This window comes from Palaemon carinicauda, chromosome 2 (assembly GCF_036898095.1).
Source record: "Palaemon carinicauda isolate YSFRI2023 chromosome 2, ASM3689809v2, whole genome shotgun sequence".
In the NCBI taxonomy this organism is placed as follows: Eukaryota; Metazoa; Arthropoda; class Malacostraca; order Decapoda; family Palaemonidae; genus Palaemon; species Palaemon carinicauda.
Window position 1 is genome coordinate 194,201,871 of NC_090726.1, and position 12,883 is coordinate 194,214,753.

The window sequence follows — 12,883 nt, forward strand, 5'->3', positions numbered from 1 at the left end:
GTGACCCTCATAGCTCCGCGATGGCATCACGCAGAATGGTTCACAGACCGACAGGAGATTCCGAGAGAACTTCCTCTATGACACGATCTACTAAGACACCAAGACACCTACATGTCAACATTTACCACAAATCTGTAGCCTCGCTTCGTCCTCACGACTGGAGAGTATGCAGCATCTCCTCATTCAGAGAGGATTTTTGCATCAAGTTGCGAAGAGGATGTCTGGATATCTACGAAGATCATCAGCCTCAGTCTACCAGTTGAAGTGGAACCTCCTCTGTGGTTGGTTTCGTGAAAGGGGTATCTCTCCACTCAATGCCACTTCCAGCAATAGCGGAGTTCCTTGTTTATTTGCGGGGAGATGTGCCTCTCAGTTTCGGCCTTAAAAGGCTATCGCTCAGTCTTGACTCTCGCCTTTAAACTAACATGAATGGACATTTCCTTATCTCTAGAACTTTCCCTCCCCATACGGAGTTACGAACTTACCTGTCCTCAGTCAAAAGTGAGACCTCCTCCTTGGAACGTGGTTCGGGTTCTTTGGTCCCTAATAGGATCTCCTTATGCATCATTACGCCAGGCAACAGATTGCCACCTCACATGGAAGATGGTTTTCCTACTCACCTTGGCCTCGGCCAAACAAGTCAGCGAACTTCATGGTCTCTCGTATAACATTGCCCATTCAAGGGAATGGGGAGAGGTAAATATCAGCTTTGTCCCTGAGTTTGTTGCCAAGACTCAGAATCCAGGAGTATTGGATCCCAGGTTAGATTCCTTCCGGATAACGAGTCTCTGCTCTGTAACCAACGATCCAGATCATCTGTTACCATGTCCAGTAAGGAGTTTCAGGCTCTGCCTCAAAAGAATAGCAGCGGCTCGTCCCCAAGTGCCTTCGCTCCTCGTCAGCACTGGGAGAAATAGGACGATCACAAAGAACGCCATTTCTGCTTGGATTCGATGGGTCATTGACCATGCACTGAATCCAGATCCTTTTCCAACATGTCGACCCAGAGTACGATGTCGGGCATAGCTATGTCTGTGGCCTTCAAAAGTAACTACTCTGTGGCACAGGTTCTGCAACCGGACGTTTGGAATCATCAAACGACCTTCACTGCCCATTACCTGCAAGACGTGACCCACAGGAGACTCGATACATTCTCTATCGGTCCTGTGGTGGCTGCACAACAGCTGGTTAGTACCTCAGGCTCCTTAATGGACAAATAGCAGAAGGTTGAGGGCACTGGTTACCTGGTTTTAGCCTGAATGAATGAAAAGGAATGACTGGCTCTATTCTTCATCCTCCCCTCTTGGGGAAATCAGCATTTAGGGTTCTCTGTACAGCTGACCTCAACCATTGCAAGTAAACCATTGCTCCCTTGTGTAAACTAGTATTGTGTCAATACTGTTACGTCCCCATTCCCTTATTAGGTGGTACATGTATTGGGAATGTCTTGGTCAACTCGGTTAGTTCCTATGGACTTGAAATAACTTATACCTTAACAGTCACATTGCTGATACCTCAACATACAGCTTTTGTAGGCCGCAGACCATGCTTAGCAAGGTTTAGCGAGGTGTTAGGGTTTCCTTATTTTTGTACTAGCCTATATAAAATAAGAAAGCCCAGGGTAAAGCCAAAATGCCAGATTGGCAGGGACATCAACCCTCCTAATGGGTGTGTCAACCCCTATAAATAGCGTTGGTTTGTATTCCAGTTATGGAACAAATGACAAATTTGAAAGTGATTTGTATTTTTCTTAATAATACAAACTTGTAGCTATTTATACAGACTAACCCGCCAACGCTGTCCCCCTTCAAAGTCCTACCTCCAAGCAAAGTGAAGCACAGTCACAGGTGTGTGAGAGGGGTAGCTAGCTACCCCCCTACCCCCCAGCTAACTAGCGGGATGGGTAGTTAATCCTCGCTAAATTCTAATGGTTCGTATTTTCAGCTTCCTGAAACTAATACTGCTATAAATAGCTACAGGTTTGTATGGTGGGAAAAATACAAATTACTTTCAAATTTGTTATATTAATGTCATACATACAGACTCTTCACAAATTATTATTCAACAATTTAGTGTATGGTTCTTTTTTGTGTGTGTTTCATTGTGAAATAAGCAGTGATGGTCAGAAAGGTAGGGAAATGAAAAAATATTGTTGGAAGATTTATATTAGAAAAGTGTAAAGAAGGACCCTTTTCACCGGCCGTCACAGATCCCAAACAAGTGAACAAACAATGGCCGCCATGAAGGGCCAGACGGGAATAATAAAACAAACTATACTGGATATAAAACCAAAGCCCGGTACTATAAAAAACTGTCAAAACAAACTATGGTACTTAACATTGGAATGTGTGAAGATGGAGCTTCGGACATGACGAAATAAATCCACGAATGTTAAAAAAGGTTGAGAGCACCACAAATTACACACTATTCTAGCAGTCCAAAAAGAAGGATGTTGTTCAGATGGCGCTCGCGTCGTGGCGTTGGTGGTGTGGCGCTGGTGGTTGGCTAGGGCCTTTGTATCGGCCCATCCCTTTGACGAAGGAATTAACTAAATGGAAGACAACCTGTGAATAGTGGTTTTCACGCGCCTTTGCTTTATACACGACACCCAAAAGATGCTCGCGCGAGGGTTGTAACCTCAGCATTCCATGCTTTTATCTTTCTCTGGTATAATTGGAAGGTTTTATCAGAAAAGATATATAAGAAGGACTCTTTTCACCGGCCGCCACAGGTCGACCCAGAAATAGATTTTTCCTTCGTCAAAATCCCTTTTCTTGATTTCAAGTGACCAATAACCAGGAGTTAGATATAAACTTAAGAAATGTACTGTACTAACAAGGAAGGAACAAAAAGTTTCTGAGGGGATCGTGGGAATACTTACGATTTTTACCTAGCTATGGTAAATGATAACTACTACAGTACTGTATTATGAATCTACAACACACTTCATCGTCTTACTTATGATATCGAATCTTGGTCCGTAATATGTATACCGTAGTTAAATGTGTCATTTAGAAAAGCTATAGTTAAGAAAAAACCAATGGAGTGGCTTTTGAAATGATATTTATTGTTGGGTACCAGTTAGCGTTTCAATGTATGGTAACCAAATACAGTGAATGTAGTGAAAATCTACATCTACATAAAAGCAAGTTGTTTTTCGAAATCTTTCCAGAACCATATTTTTGTGGATTTGAGGGGACTTATTTTCCATCCAAAATGTATGCAATAACAAAAACAGAACACAGGAACAGTCGGTATAGATGGACATTGTAAAGCAAAGGACAAATTAATCTTGTGAAACCTGTGTAAATCTAAAACATTTGACCTGGAATAAGACTTTATAGAAGTCTTAGTTTTGACTTTTGGCATGTTTCAAAAAGGGCCTAACCATCTGAAGACATTCATTAAAACTAGTCTTTGATTTGTAAAGTTGATCAGAAAACCTATCTCATTAAGAACTTCAAGGCTATAACTTTTGTATATGATGCACAATTTTCCTGTTCCTACCCAAACCGCCAATCACCTAGATAAGCAATGACTTGAACTACCTCCAATTGCAGGAGTTTGATCATCACCATAGCTAATTTTATGAATACCTGTAGAGTTACAATAAAGCCAAATGTTATTACTGTTAACCTATATAAACTCCCTAGCCAAAGCTCAAAGCAAGAAAAATTTGAAGCAATAGAGACTGGCCTGTAAGCTTCTTTGATATCTGCACTACAAGTCCCAGGCCTGTTGGGGTAGTAATTGGCGAACCTGTGCTACATTTGTTCTTTTAAAGGTGTCATATCTGATGAGTTCATTGAGATGAGAGGTTAAAGATCACTCTTCTCTCAGTTGATTCCTCGGGGACACTTAAAGTCGACCCTAGAACTTTAGGAAAACTTCCTTCTCTACAGTTACCTTGTGTAGCATTTTGCAGACTAGAGAACCAAGTTCTGAGGTTTTAAGCGAAAACATTGTTCCATGGAGGGGTTTTGTTTCCCACAACCACTGCAGACCTCTCAAGAAGGTCCCTCATCTTAAAACAGATTGAGGTCACCCTTAACTTGAAGGCATTTGCTGTAGGGGTCACCTACTTTTGTGAAAAGGAATGAGACCATGATCTTCCCTGGTCTGCTTCCTTCATTTTTTCTTTCTCTTGAAGAATCCCAAATGACCTGGGATGCCTGCCTCAGGAGGTCATTGTTTTTGTTGCCATCTGCCATCCTGAGGGACATTGTTGATGCACTGGGTGTGCTGGGATTGAGTCGTCTGAGGTACAAGTCTTCCGAGGATGCCTCAAATATTGTTTCTAATCAGGACTGAATTATTGCCCCTTAAAAAGGAACTTGATCCTCTTCATTGGTGGCTGAAGTTTCTTCCACTTCCCCTGAATAAAAGGGTTTGAGGCCCTTGCTATATTCTTGACTCTATTTGCCATGGATTAAGGAAAAAGGCCCTTGCATGGAGGATTATCGCAGAGTAGTGCCTCTTCTTTGAACTCTTCTGGATCACTTGCCACCATAACCCGATGTCTTCCATCGAATTTAATTGTAGCATAGTTCTGAAAAGCCATATTTAAAGGCTTAATCAGCAAGTTTCCCTTGGCTGTTGAGGTGTTTTGTGATCTAATAGGGGCAATTCCTGCTTCCAAACAGGACATGGCAGACACTGACACTAGAGAAAAGTGTGTCTTGCAAGCCTTAGATTCCGCTGTTTTTGTCATTTCTGAGTGCAGAAGGCCATTTCCCGGTTGACATGTACCCACCATAGTATTAAGCCTCTTTGGGAGAAAAACTTAGAGACTGGGCTCTTATTTTAACCATTTTAATCTGGAAAGGTTTTTTTCTGACGTAGCAGTCCTTCCAACCACAGAACTATCAAGAATGTTGTGAGATCTGATGCTAAAACTGTTTTGGTCTTAGGAGGCAACATCAGCAACACCTCTATAATTGTGGGTTTGGGAGCCACAAACTTGAGGGACACCTTTTCCATACTCCTGCACGAGTGATAGATGTTGATATCTTTAAATTCCACTTATTGGAAATGAATATCCTCATCTTTACACAGAAAAACATTGGAATTTGGCTATGCCAGTAAGCCAAGGATTACCAAAGGATTCTCTCTCCTCAACCTCCATTGAAGAATTTCCTGTCACTAATTTCTTCCTTGCTGTTGAAAATGCAAGATACTAGCCAGAAAAGGAGTGTCTTGCTGAAGTTTCCTTAAGGGCTTGGTAAATTTAGGAAGTTAAATCCTTGGTCTGGGTAAATGGAGATGACTTCTACTGTTTTTTTTCCTACCGTTAACAATGATGCATCAGTACTTTTATGGTTCCTCAGTAGTTATATGCTGTAAATTTGGAACTCTTGCATTAAACAGGTGTCATCTTCACTCATTGCATCATGCCATTTGGTGAGCTGTCACCAATGATTCATACAGATATCTACACAAAAGGGTAGACCGAACAGTTTTATGATAATTTTTTCTTCCTTTGGCCAATTTATCTTAAGGCAAACCACTAACCATTTGTACATAAATTAGTAATTCTAGTCTATCTTTAACTAAGACAGTCTCAGTTGCTCAAGATGAGAGGGAGCTTCAGTAAACTGTCAATAATGAAAATCTTTCATAGATCTTGCATGGATAATGTTAGGCTTAATTCACTGTTAATTTCATGGGAAAATTACCTCACAGATAACGAAAGTTATGGTCCTCTTGTGTTACATTATGGTCAAATTGAAACTTGAAAGCATTAAGTTTCATGTGACAACTGCATTATAAAGTGTTCAGTAGAGTTCATAAAAAATTAAAATGCAACATATGTTTACAACTGTATATACAAAGAAATTGTTTCTGCGAAGATATGGTAAAATCTGTTAAGATTTAGTGGTTTGACAAGAATGATCTTTTTCAAGTAACATTGGTTAATTTTAGAGTGGTTTGTGATCCTTTGAAGGCATTATGGTAGAGTTATGTTAAAAATCACGTTATGCCACATCTGCAGCCAGTTACAGTAATGCCATATGCCAGTTTATTACTATGTGTGAATTCTGTAATGTTCTTCCCTGATGGTTGTCTGAACCAACAGATACCACCAAATGCATAAGGTTCTCTGTGTACAGTACAGTGCATAAATTCTCAAATTCTCTGTGTAATAATGATTGATATAAATAAAATATAAGTAAGAACCTTTCCAAAGCTAAAAATAGAATATTCATTTGTTAGATCCAATAGAAAATAGAACTTGTTTCCTAAACCAAAGAAATATAGACTACTCACCCGAATATGATTTGCTGAATTTGTCAGGAACACCCGTATATCCATGAGATTTTATGCTTGTATTATAAGATTGCATAAACTTTGACCCAATTATATTGATGTTTGTATTACTCTTGAAGTCTTCAGATTCCCTTAGTTTTCTTTTTTGGTTTGACGAAGCTTCAAAATCAGTGTAAAAAATGTCATCATAAAAAATATCGTCATATTCCTTTGCATAATAATCTATGGAATGGTAGTAGTTATTATATGATGAGTAATAACCACTGTCAATTGGATCATCATAAAAAGGCATGTAAAAATCATAGTCTGTATCAGGCTCAGGCTCAAAAGTTTTTGGTTGGAAACAGTTTTGTTTTTTGCAAACTCCTCGATCACAAATTTGCGTTGGTTTTCCACATTCATCATCTGTCGTACAACTTCCACCCTCCTCTGAAACAATAAGAAGAGGGTTGGTCCAGAATGTAGGAAAAACTTCAATATTTTAGCAAATTTTAATGTTGTCATGATGCTTTATGTTAAAGAAGTGCTAATTATGAAGGTGTTGGTAGTTACCAGTATATCCTAAGTTTTTTTTTTTTATTACTTTGTAGGATGTAGGTTAAAAGGTGAACTGTAATTCAGAAATTTTTTTGCAGAAGTAAGACGTAGTCTTCTTATAAATACTGTACATTATTTGATGTTTTTATGCATATATAGTGTTATGATTTATGGATAGGATAACAATAGACTATTATTATTATTATTGTTATGTTATTATTATTATTATTGTTATTATTATTATTACTTTCTAAGCTACAACCCTAGTTGGAAAAGCAGGATTGATATGAGCCCAAGGGCTCCTACAGGGAAAATAGCCCAGTGAGGAAAGGAAATAAGGAAACATAGAAAAGTGTGCCTGAGTGTACTGTACCTTCAAGCAAGAGAACTCTAACCCAAGATAGTGAAAGAACATGGTACAAAGGCTATGGCACTACCCAAAACTAGAGAACAATGGTTTGATTTTAGAATGTCCATCTCTTAAACAAGCTGCTTACCATAATTAAAGAGTCTCTTAACCCTTACCAAGAAGAAAGTAACAACTGAACCATTACATTGCAGAAGTTAGCCCCCTGAGTGAAGAACAATTTTTCTTTTATCTTAGTGCTGTCAGGTGTGTGAGGAAAGAGGAGACTGTGTAAAGAATAGGCCAGAGTATTCGCTGTATGTGTAGGAAAATAACTATCAATAACTAGAGAGAGATCCAATGCTCTGAATTGTCTAATGAGAATAGACTCATGACACCTTGTGTCCAAGATGTATGAGAAGAAAGGTAAGAGGGACCCAAGAAGTATGAGAAGATAGGTAAGAGAGACTCAAAATGTATGAGAAGAGAGGTAAGAGGAACCCAAGGTGTATGAGAAAAGCGGCAAGAGAAACCCAAGGTGTACGAGAAGAGAGGCAAGAGGAACTCAAGGTGTGAGAGAAACTCAAGGTGTATGAGAAGAGCGATAAGAGAAACCCAAGGTGTATGAGAAGAGAGATAAAAGGAACCCAAGGTGTCGGAGAAGAGAGGTAAGAGGAACTCAAGATGTGAGAGAAACTCAAGGTGTATGAGAAGAGCGGTAAGAGAAACCCAAGGTGTATGAGAAGAGAGGTAAGAGGAACCCAAGGTGTCTGAGAAGAGAGGTAAGAGGAACCCAAGGTGTCGGAGAAGAGAGGTAAGAGGAACTCAAGGTGTGAGAGAAACTCAAGGTGTATGAGAAGAGCGGTAAGAGAAACCCAAGGTATATGAGAAGAGAGGTAAGAGGAACCCAAGGTGTCGGAGAAGAGAGGTAAGAGGGACACTTAAGTATTTTTGTGAAGAAGTCCTGAAAAGAAGTAGAATAAACAGTTTGATGCCTGTTTTTAAGAAGTGGAACTACAATGTTTCTGACATACAGGACTGAAGTACAGTGGGGAAAACTAAGTACAGTAATGAGTGAAAGTTCCAGTGGTCATATCTAGCAGTTGGGGAATATATAGTTCTGTAGTAGGTAGAGAAGTTGCAGGTTAAAGACTAGTAAGAATATAATGGAAAATGGCATAGGTGAATATGAGGCATAGAGAGGAATGCAGGCTGAAAGTGCATATGATAAAGACAGTAAAGTAAACTTCTCTCTTAACCTCAAAAAAGAAAAGTTTTGATAAAGCATAAATTATGAGGAATAATTTTGCAGGTAAGCCATAAATATATTTTTTAAACATTAAACTTAGCCGGTGAATATATAATAGCTGACGTCTCCGACGGCTCGACAGATTCCAAAAACTCGCGAGCGATCGCCGTGAAGGTTGCGGGTGTGCCCACCAGCGCCGACTATCGGCCAGATACCGCATATTCTTGTAAACATCTCCAGTTCTCCTCTGTCGGTTCCATCGACAAGTTGATTCCACTCGCTTTATGACCTCGAGTTTTCTACCGAATTGGTGAAGTACTTGGTTTTGGTTTTATTGCTTTCGCCGTGTTGGATTATTCAATACTATCTTCAAAAGAAATGCTTTTGAAAGGAGAGGAAAAGTGTTTTGCCCTTGCTTTTTTATCTCTGGTTTTTCCATAGAGTAAAGATGGCCGACCCTTCCCTCAGTGTACGGAAGTGTGTTTAAGGCTTTTAGTAATTATTTTATCTCGTTATAAATTATTGTTGATAATTATAGATTTTCCTCTATATATTTTATATCTCACCTGCCTTTATTAGGCCTCTTCGATTAGCTTTCCATTTATACTAAACATCAAGATAAATTTTATGTTTTGTTTATATGCGGCCTTTACCTATTCCTCCCCTAGTCAGAGATGTAGGCGGTCCTAACTTGGAAACCGAAGTTAAACAACGTTGAGCCCATTCAACTTTTATTTTCGTTAAGTTTAAATCATTTGCTCTGTAAGAGTTATGAAATGAATATCTTTTAGAAAATATTTTAAGAAATATATTCTTTGAATAGTCTTCGTGCTGTTTTTTCAAAGATGAACTAACGTTTGGTTTATTTATGCTACGCAGTTTGCGCTCTATCGTTACGATAGAGAAAGAGAGAATCACGGTTTCATTTTGCAGAAAGAGTAATTCGATTTTGACGTTTTGTTCATTCTTCTTTCAAACTGAAGTGTTTTAGATACTAATTTAAAGGAACTTGTTAATTTTCAATTTCTTAGTCTTTTCAGTTTTTTCCTTTGGTCAAATAACCTGTTTATTGACGAAGGGTGAGTGGGCAATTCTCTTGTGTGTGACAAGAGAGAGAGAGAGAGAGACGGAGAGAGAGAGAGAAAGAGAGAACGATCCGATCTTTATTCTCGTCCCAAGTAAGGAGTTTGGGAGCGAGTAACGTTGTTCTCGATTCAGTTTTTTACTCTCGTCCCAAGTCTCTGTACGGGGAGAGAGGATAAAACGTTTTTAGTTTTTATTCTCGTCCCAAGGCACTGTACGGTGAGAGATTGAAAACGTAGTCTTTAGTGAACTAGTGTTTAGTCTCCTCCCCAGTCACTGATCCTTTTTAACTTTATATATTTCCGTTTTATTCGATATATATGTATATGTTTTTTGATTTTTGCATGTGTGTTTCATTTTGTACTAATGTGCTTACATTATACGACTCATTTCGCAATTATAACCTTTTGATGTAAGGGAGAATTGCGTGCTTCAGGTAGATATCAGTTTTATTCATGCCTAATGTGAAATTATTGAAAAATACGATATCAGTGAAGTGAGTGCTAGAAAACATGTGCTGTGTTGCGGAGGGTTCGTTTGTTCGTGCTTGTCACTTGCCTAGTCCGAGACCTCTTTCAGGCTCCCCTGCACCAGGGAGAAGGAATGTCGTAGGACCTAAGGGAGTGAGGAGTGTAAACCAACGAACAGACGTTCCCTCAAAGGTATCAGACATTGCTCGGCAAGCACGTCCTTGCCATAAGACAGGAGAGACGAAGTTTCTCCTCGTCATCCGAAGACTTTTCGCAAAAGAAACCTTGGCGCAAGGTTTCTAGACCCTTTAAGCGAAAGTCAGTCCCTTCAGGACAGGTCCAGCGTCCTGGCTGTAGCCATGGGGACAGCTCTGACCCTTTGCAGTCGTCGGAAGACTGTTCACCTATTAAACGCAAGCGTAACACGGGGTTCGAGGGTCGCGGTAAAGGCAATGTTTTGCCAACACAGACGTTACCGTCGTCTCGGCCCGTTCCGACTCCCGTTGATCCTAAATGGGTTGTCCTGCAGGACATGCAGACTAAGCTTGCCTCCCTTATGGAGAAGTATGACGTTGAGCAGGTTCACGATGAACCTTCGCTTTCGAGTCGCCGTTACGCTAAACGAGACTCTGGCCGTCAGCCGCCCAAACGAGCATTTACTCGTCCGTTTGACGTTAGTGCTGACGTTTCTTGTACTTTGAAACGTGATGTCGGGAGTTTTTTCACGTCAGTCACGTGACATGGATCCTCCCTCGCTGCAGTCTCGTGTTGACTTTCAGCCGCTGCCGCAGTCTCGTGTTGACGTTCAGCCGCTACCGCAGTCTCGTGTTGACGTTCAGGACGTTTGCCAACCAGCTCAGTTGCCTCGACTTGACGTTGAGCGTCAATCACCGCAGTCGAAGGTTGTTTTGACTGCTCAGTCTAGGCAGTCAATGCAGTTCCGACGTGACGTCGAGCGTCCATCAACTCCTGTTGTTGTTGTTGGACAGTCACAAGGTTTTCAGTCCTTTCAGCAGCGACCTGACGTCGCTTCCTCTACTGCTACTGCTGCTCCTTTGCTTGTTGACATTGCCTGTCAAGCATTGCCGCCGCGGCAGGTCTCTCCTTTTCATGAGACTAGACAATTGTCGGACGAGGTTCCTTCAGATGAGGAAGTTGCTGATCCTCCTCCTACTGATATTCCTTTGGGGACTTTGTCAGACGGAGAGGAGCCTAAAGCTGCTCAGACCTCTATGGACTTTAAAAAAATCATGCTGATTTTTAAGGATCTTTTTCCGGTCCATTTTGTAACTGCTGCTCCTCGTTCGCCTTCGTCAGAGTTTACGCTAGGCCTAGCTACTTCGAAGCCGTCGTTTTCTAAGCTAGTGCTCTCTCGCTCTTCTAAGAGAGCTTTACGTTTACTAGGCGACTGGTTGATCACCAGGAGGAGTTTGGGGGAGACAGCCTTTGCTTTCCCTCCTTTTAAACTGGCTTCTAGAGCGAGTGTCTGGTATGACACGGGAGAAGTTCTCGGCTTGGGAGTTCCTGCCTCTGTCCAGGGAGACTTCTCAAGCCTCATAGACTCTCCCCGTCGCCTGGCCATGAGACGCTCCAAGATTTTATGGTCGGCTTCATAGCTAGACCATCTCCTGTTAGGAGTTTTTTCGAGCGTTTGAAGTTTTTATTTGTTGGTTGGTCCCTGGGAGCCTTAAGTCAGAAGGTCTCTCCAGCTGTCAATGTTTTGCTGTACAATTATGTCATGCATGAACAGGGCTATCAGGGATGGCTCCAATGACCTGACAGCCACGTTCACTGCAGGAACAAAGCTATCAGGGATGGCTCCAATGATCTGGCAGCCACGTTCACTGCAGGAGTACTTAAGATGTAAGTGCGCTCAATGTGTTCATTGTCAAGACAAACTTCACGATGAAGACTACCAAATCTGTCTTGGCAGCAGTAAGGGAAGGCGACTGGATGGTCTCTCTCGACCTTCAGGATGCATACTTCCACATCCCGATTCATCCAAACTTTCATCAACATCTGAGGTTTGTGGACGGGAAAGTAATGTACCAATGTCGAGCACTGTACTTCGGCCTCATTCCTGCTCCTCTTGTTTTTACAAGGCACTTGCAAAATGTAGCAAGCTTTCTACATTTTTTGAGGATTCAGAGCCTCCTTTTTATTTTGACGACTGGCTAATCAGGGCGTCGTCATTATATCACTGTCTGGAGAGCCTCTAATGGATATTAGACCTAACCAAGGAGCTAGGTCTCATAGTGAATGTAGAGAAGTCGTTACTTACAGTACCCCATCCCAGACTATTCTTTATTTGGGAATGGAGATACAGTGTCTGATTTTTCGGGCCTTTTCGTCTCCCACAAGAATGGAACAAGCTCTGTTAAAAGTCCTTCACTTGCAAGAGGAAAACAGTTGCTCTGTGAGAGTTTGAACTAGTCTCGTGGGAACTCTTTCATCGCTGGAGTAGTTTATCTCTCTGAGGAGACTCAACCTATGCCCTCTCCAATTTCACCTAAACCATTGGAACAAGGAGAAGGGCTTAGAGAGTATTTCTTTCCCAATCTCCAACCCAGTCTAGACATGTCTGACTTGGTGGGACAGCAACATCAGACTTCGAGAAGGTCTTTCTCTTGCGATCAAGAACCCAAACCATGTGTTGTATTCAGATGCTTCGGTTTTGGGTTAGGGAGCTCCACTGGACAGTCTGGAATGCTCGGGTCTTTGATCCACGGATCAGAAGGAACTCCATTTAAGGCAAGTAACATCTCTCCTTTGGCGAGATTTGTGCAAGGAAAAATGAATGTCTTGGCGGACTACCTCAGCAGAAGAGGACAAGTCATCTCCATGGAGTGGACGTTGCATAAGGCTGTGTGCGAGAAGCTATGGATGATATGGGGTCAACCCACCATAGATCTTTTTGCGACTTCTCTGACT

The 12,883-nt window shown here is 41.2% G+C and overlaps 1 protein-coding gene and 1 long non-coding RNA gene across 3 annotated transcripts in view; one reads left to right on the forward strand and one right to left on the reverse strand.

Annotated features, from left to right (window-relative positions):
* The window catches only part of LOC137629254 (uncharacterized), a 119,652-nt gene that overhangs the window by 56,311 nt on the left and 50,458 nt on the right, over positions 1-12,883 (forward strand). The window lies entirely within an intron of this gene.
* The window catches only part of LOC137629244 (uncharacterized), a 36,460-nt gene that overhangs the window by 10,108 nt on the left and 13,469 nt on the right, over positions 1-12,883 (reverse strand). Inside the window, exon 6 of the mRNA XM_068360511.1 lies at positions 6,268-6,696. Within this exon, the coding sequence (XP_068216612.1) occupies positions 6,268-6,696 (429 nt within the window). The remainder of the gene's footprint in view (positions 1-6,267; positions 6,697-12,883) is intronic.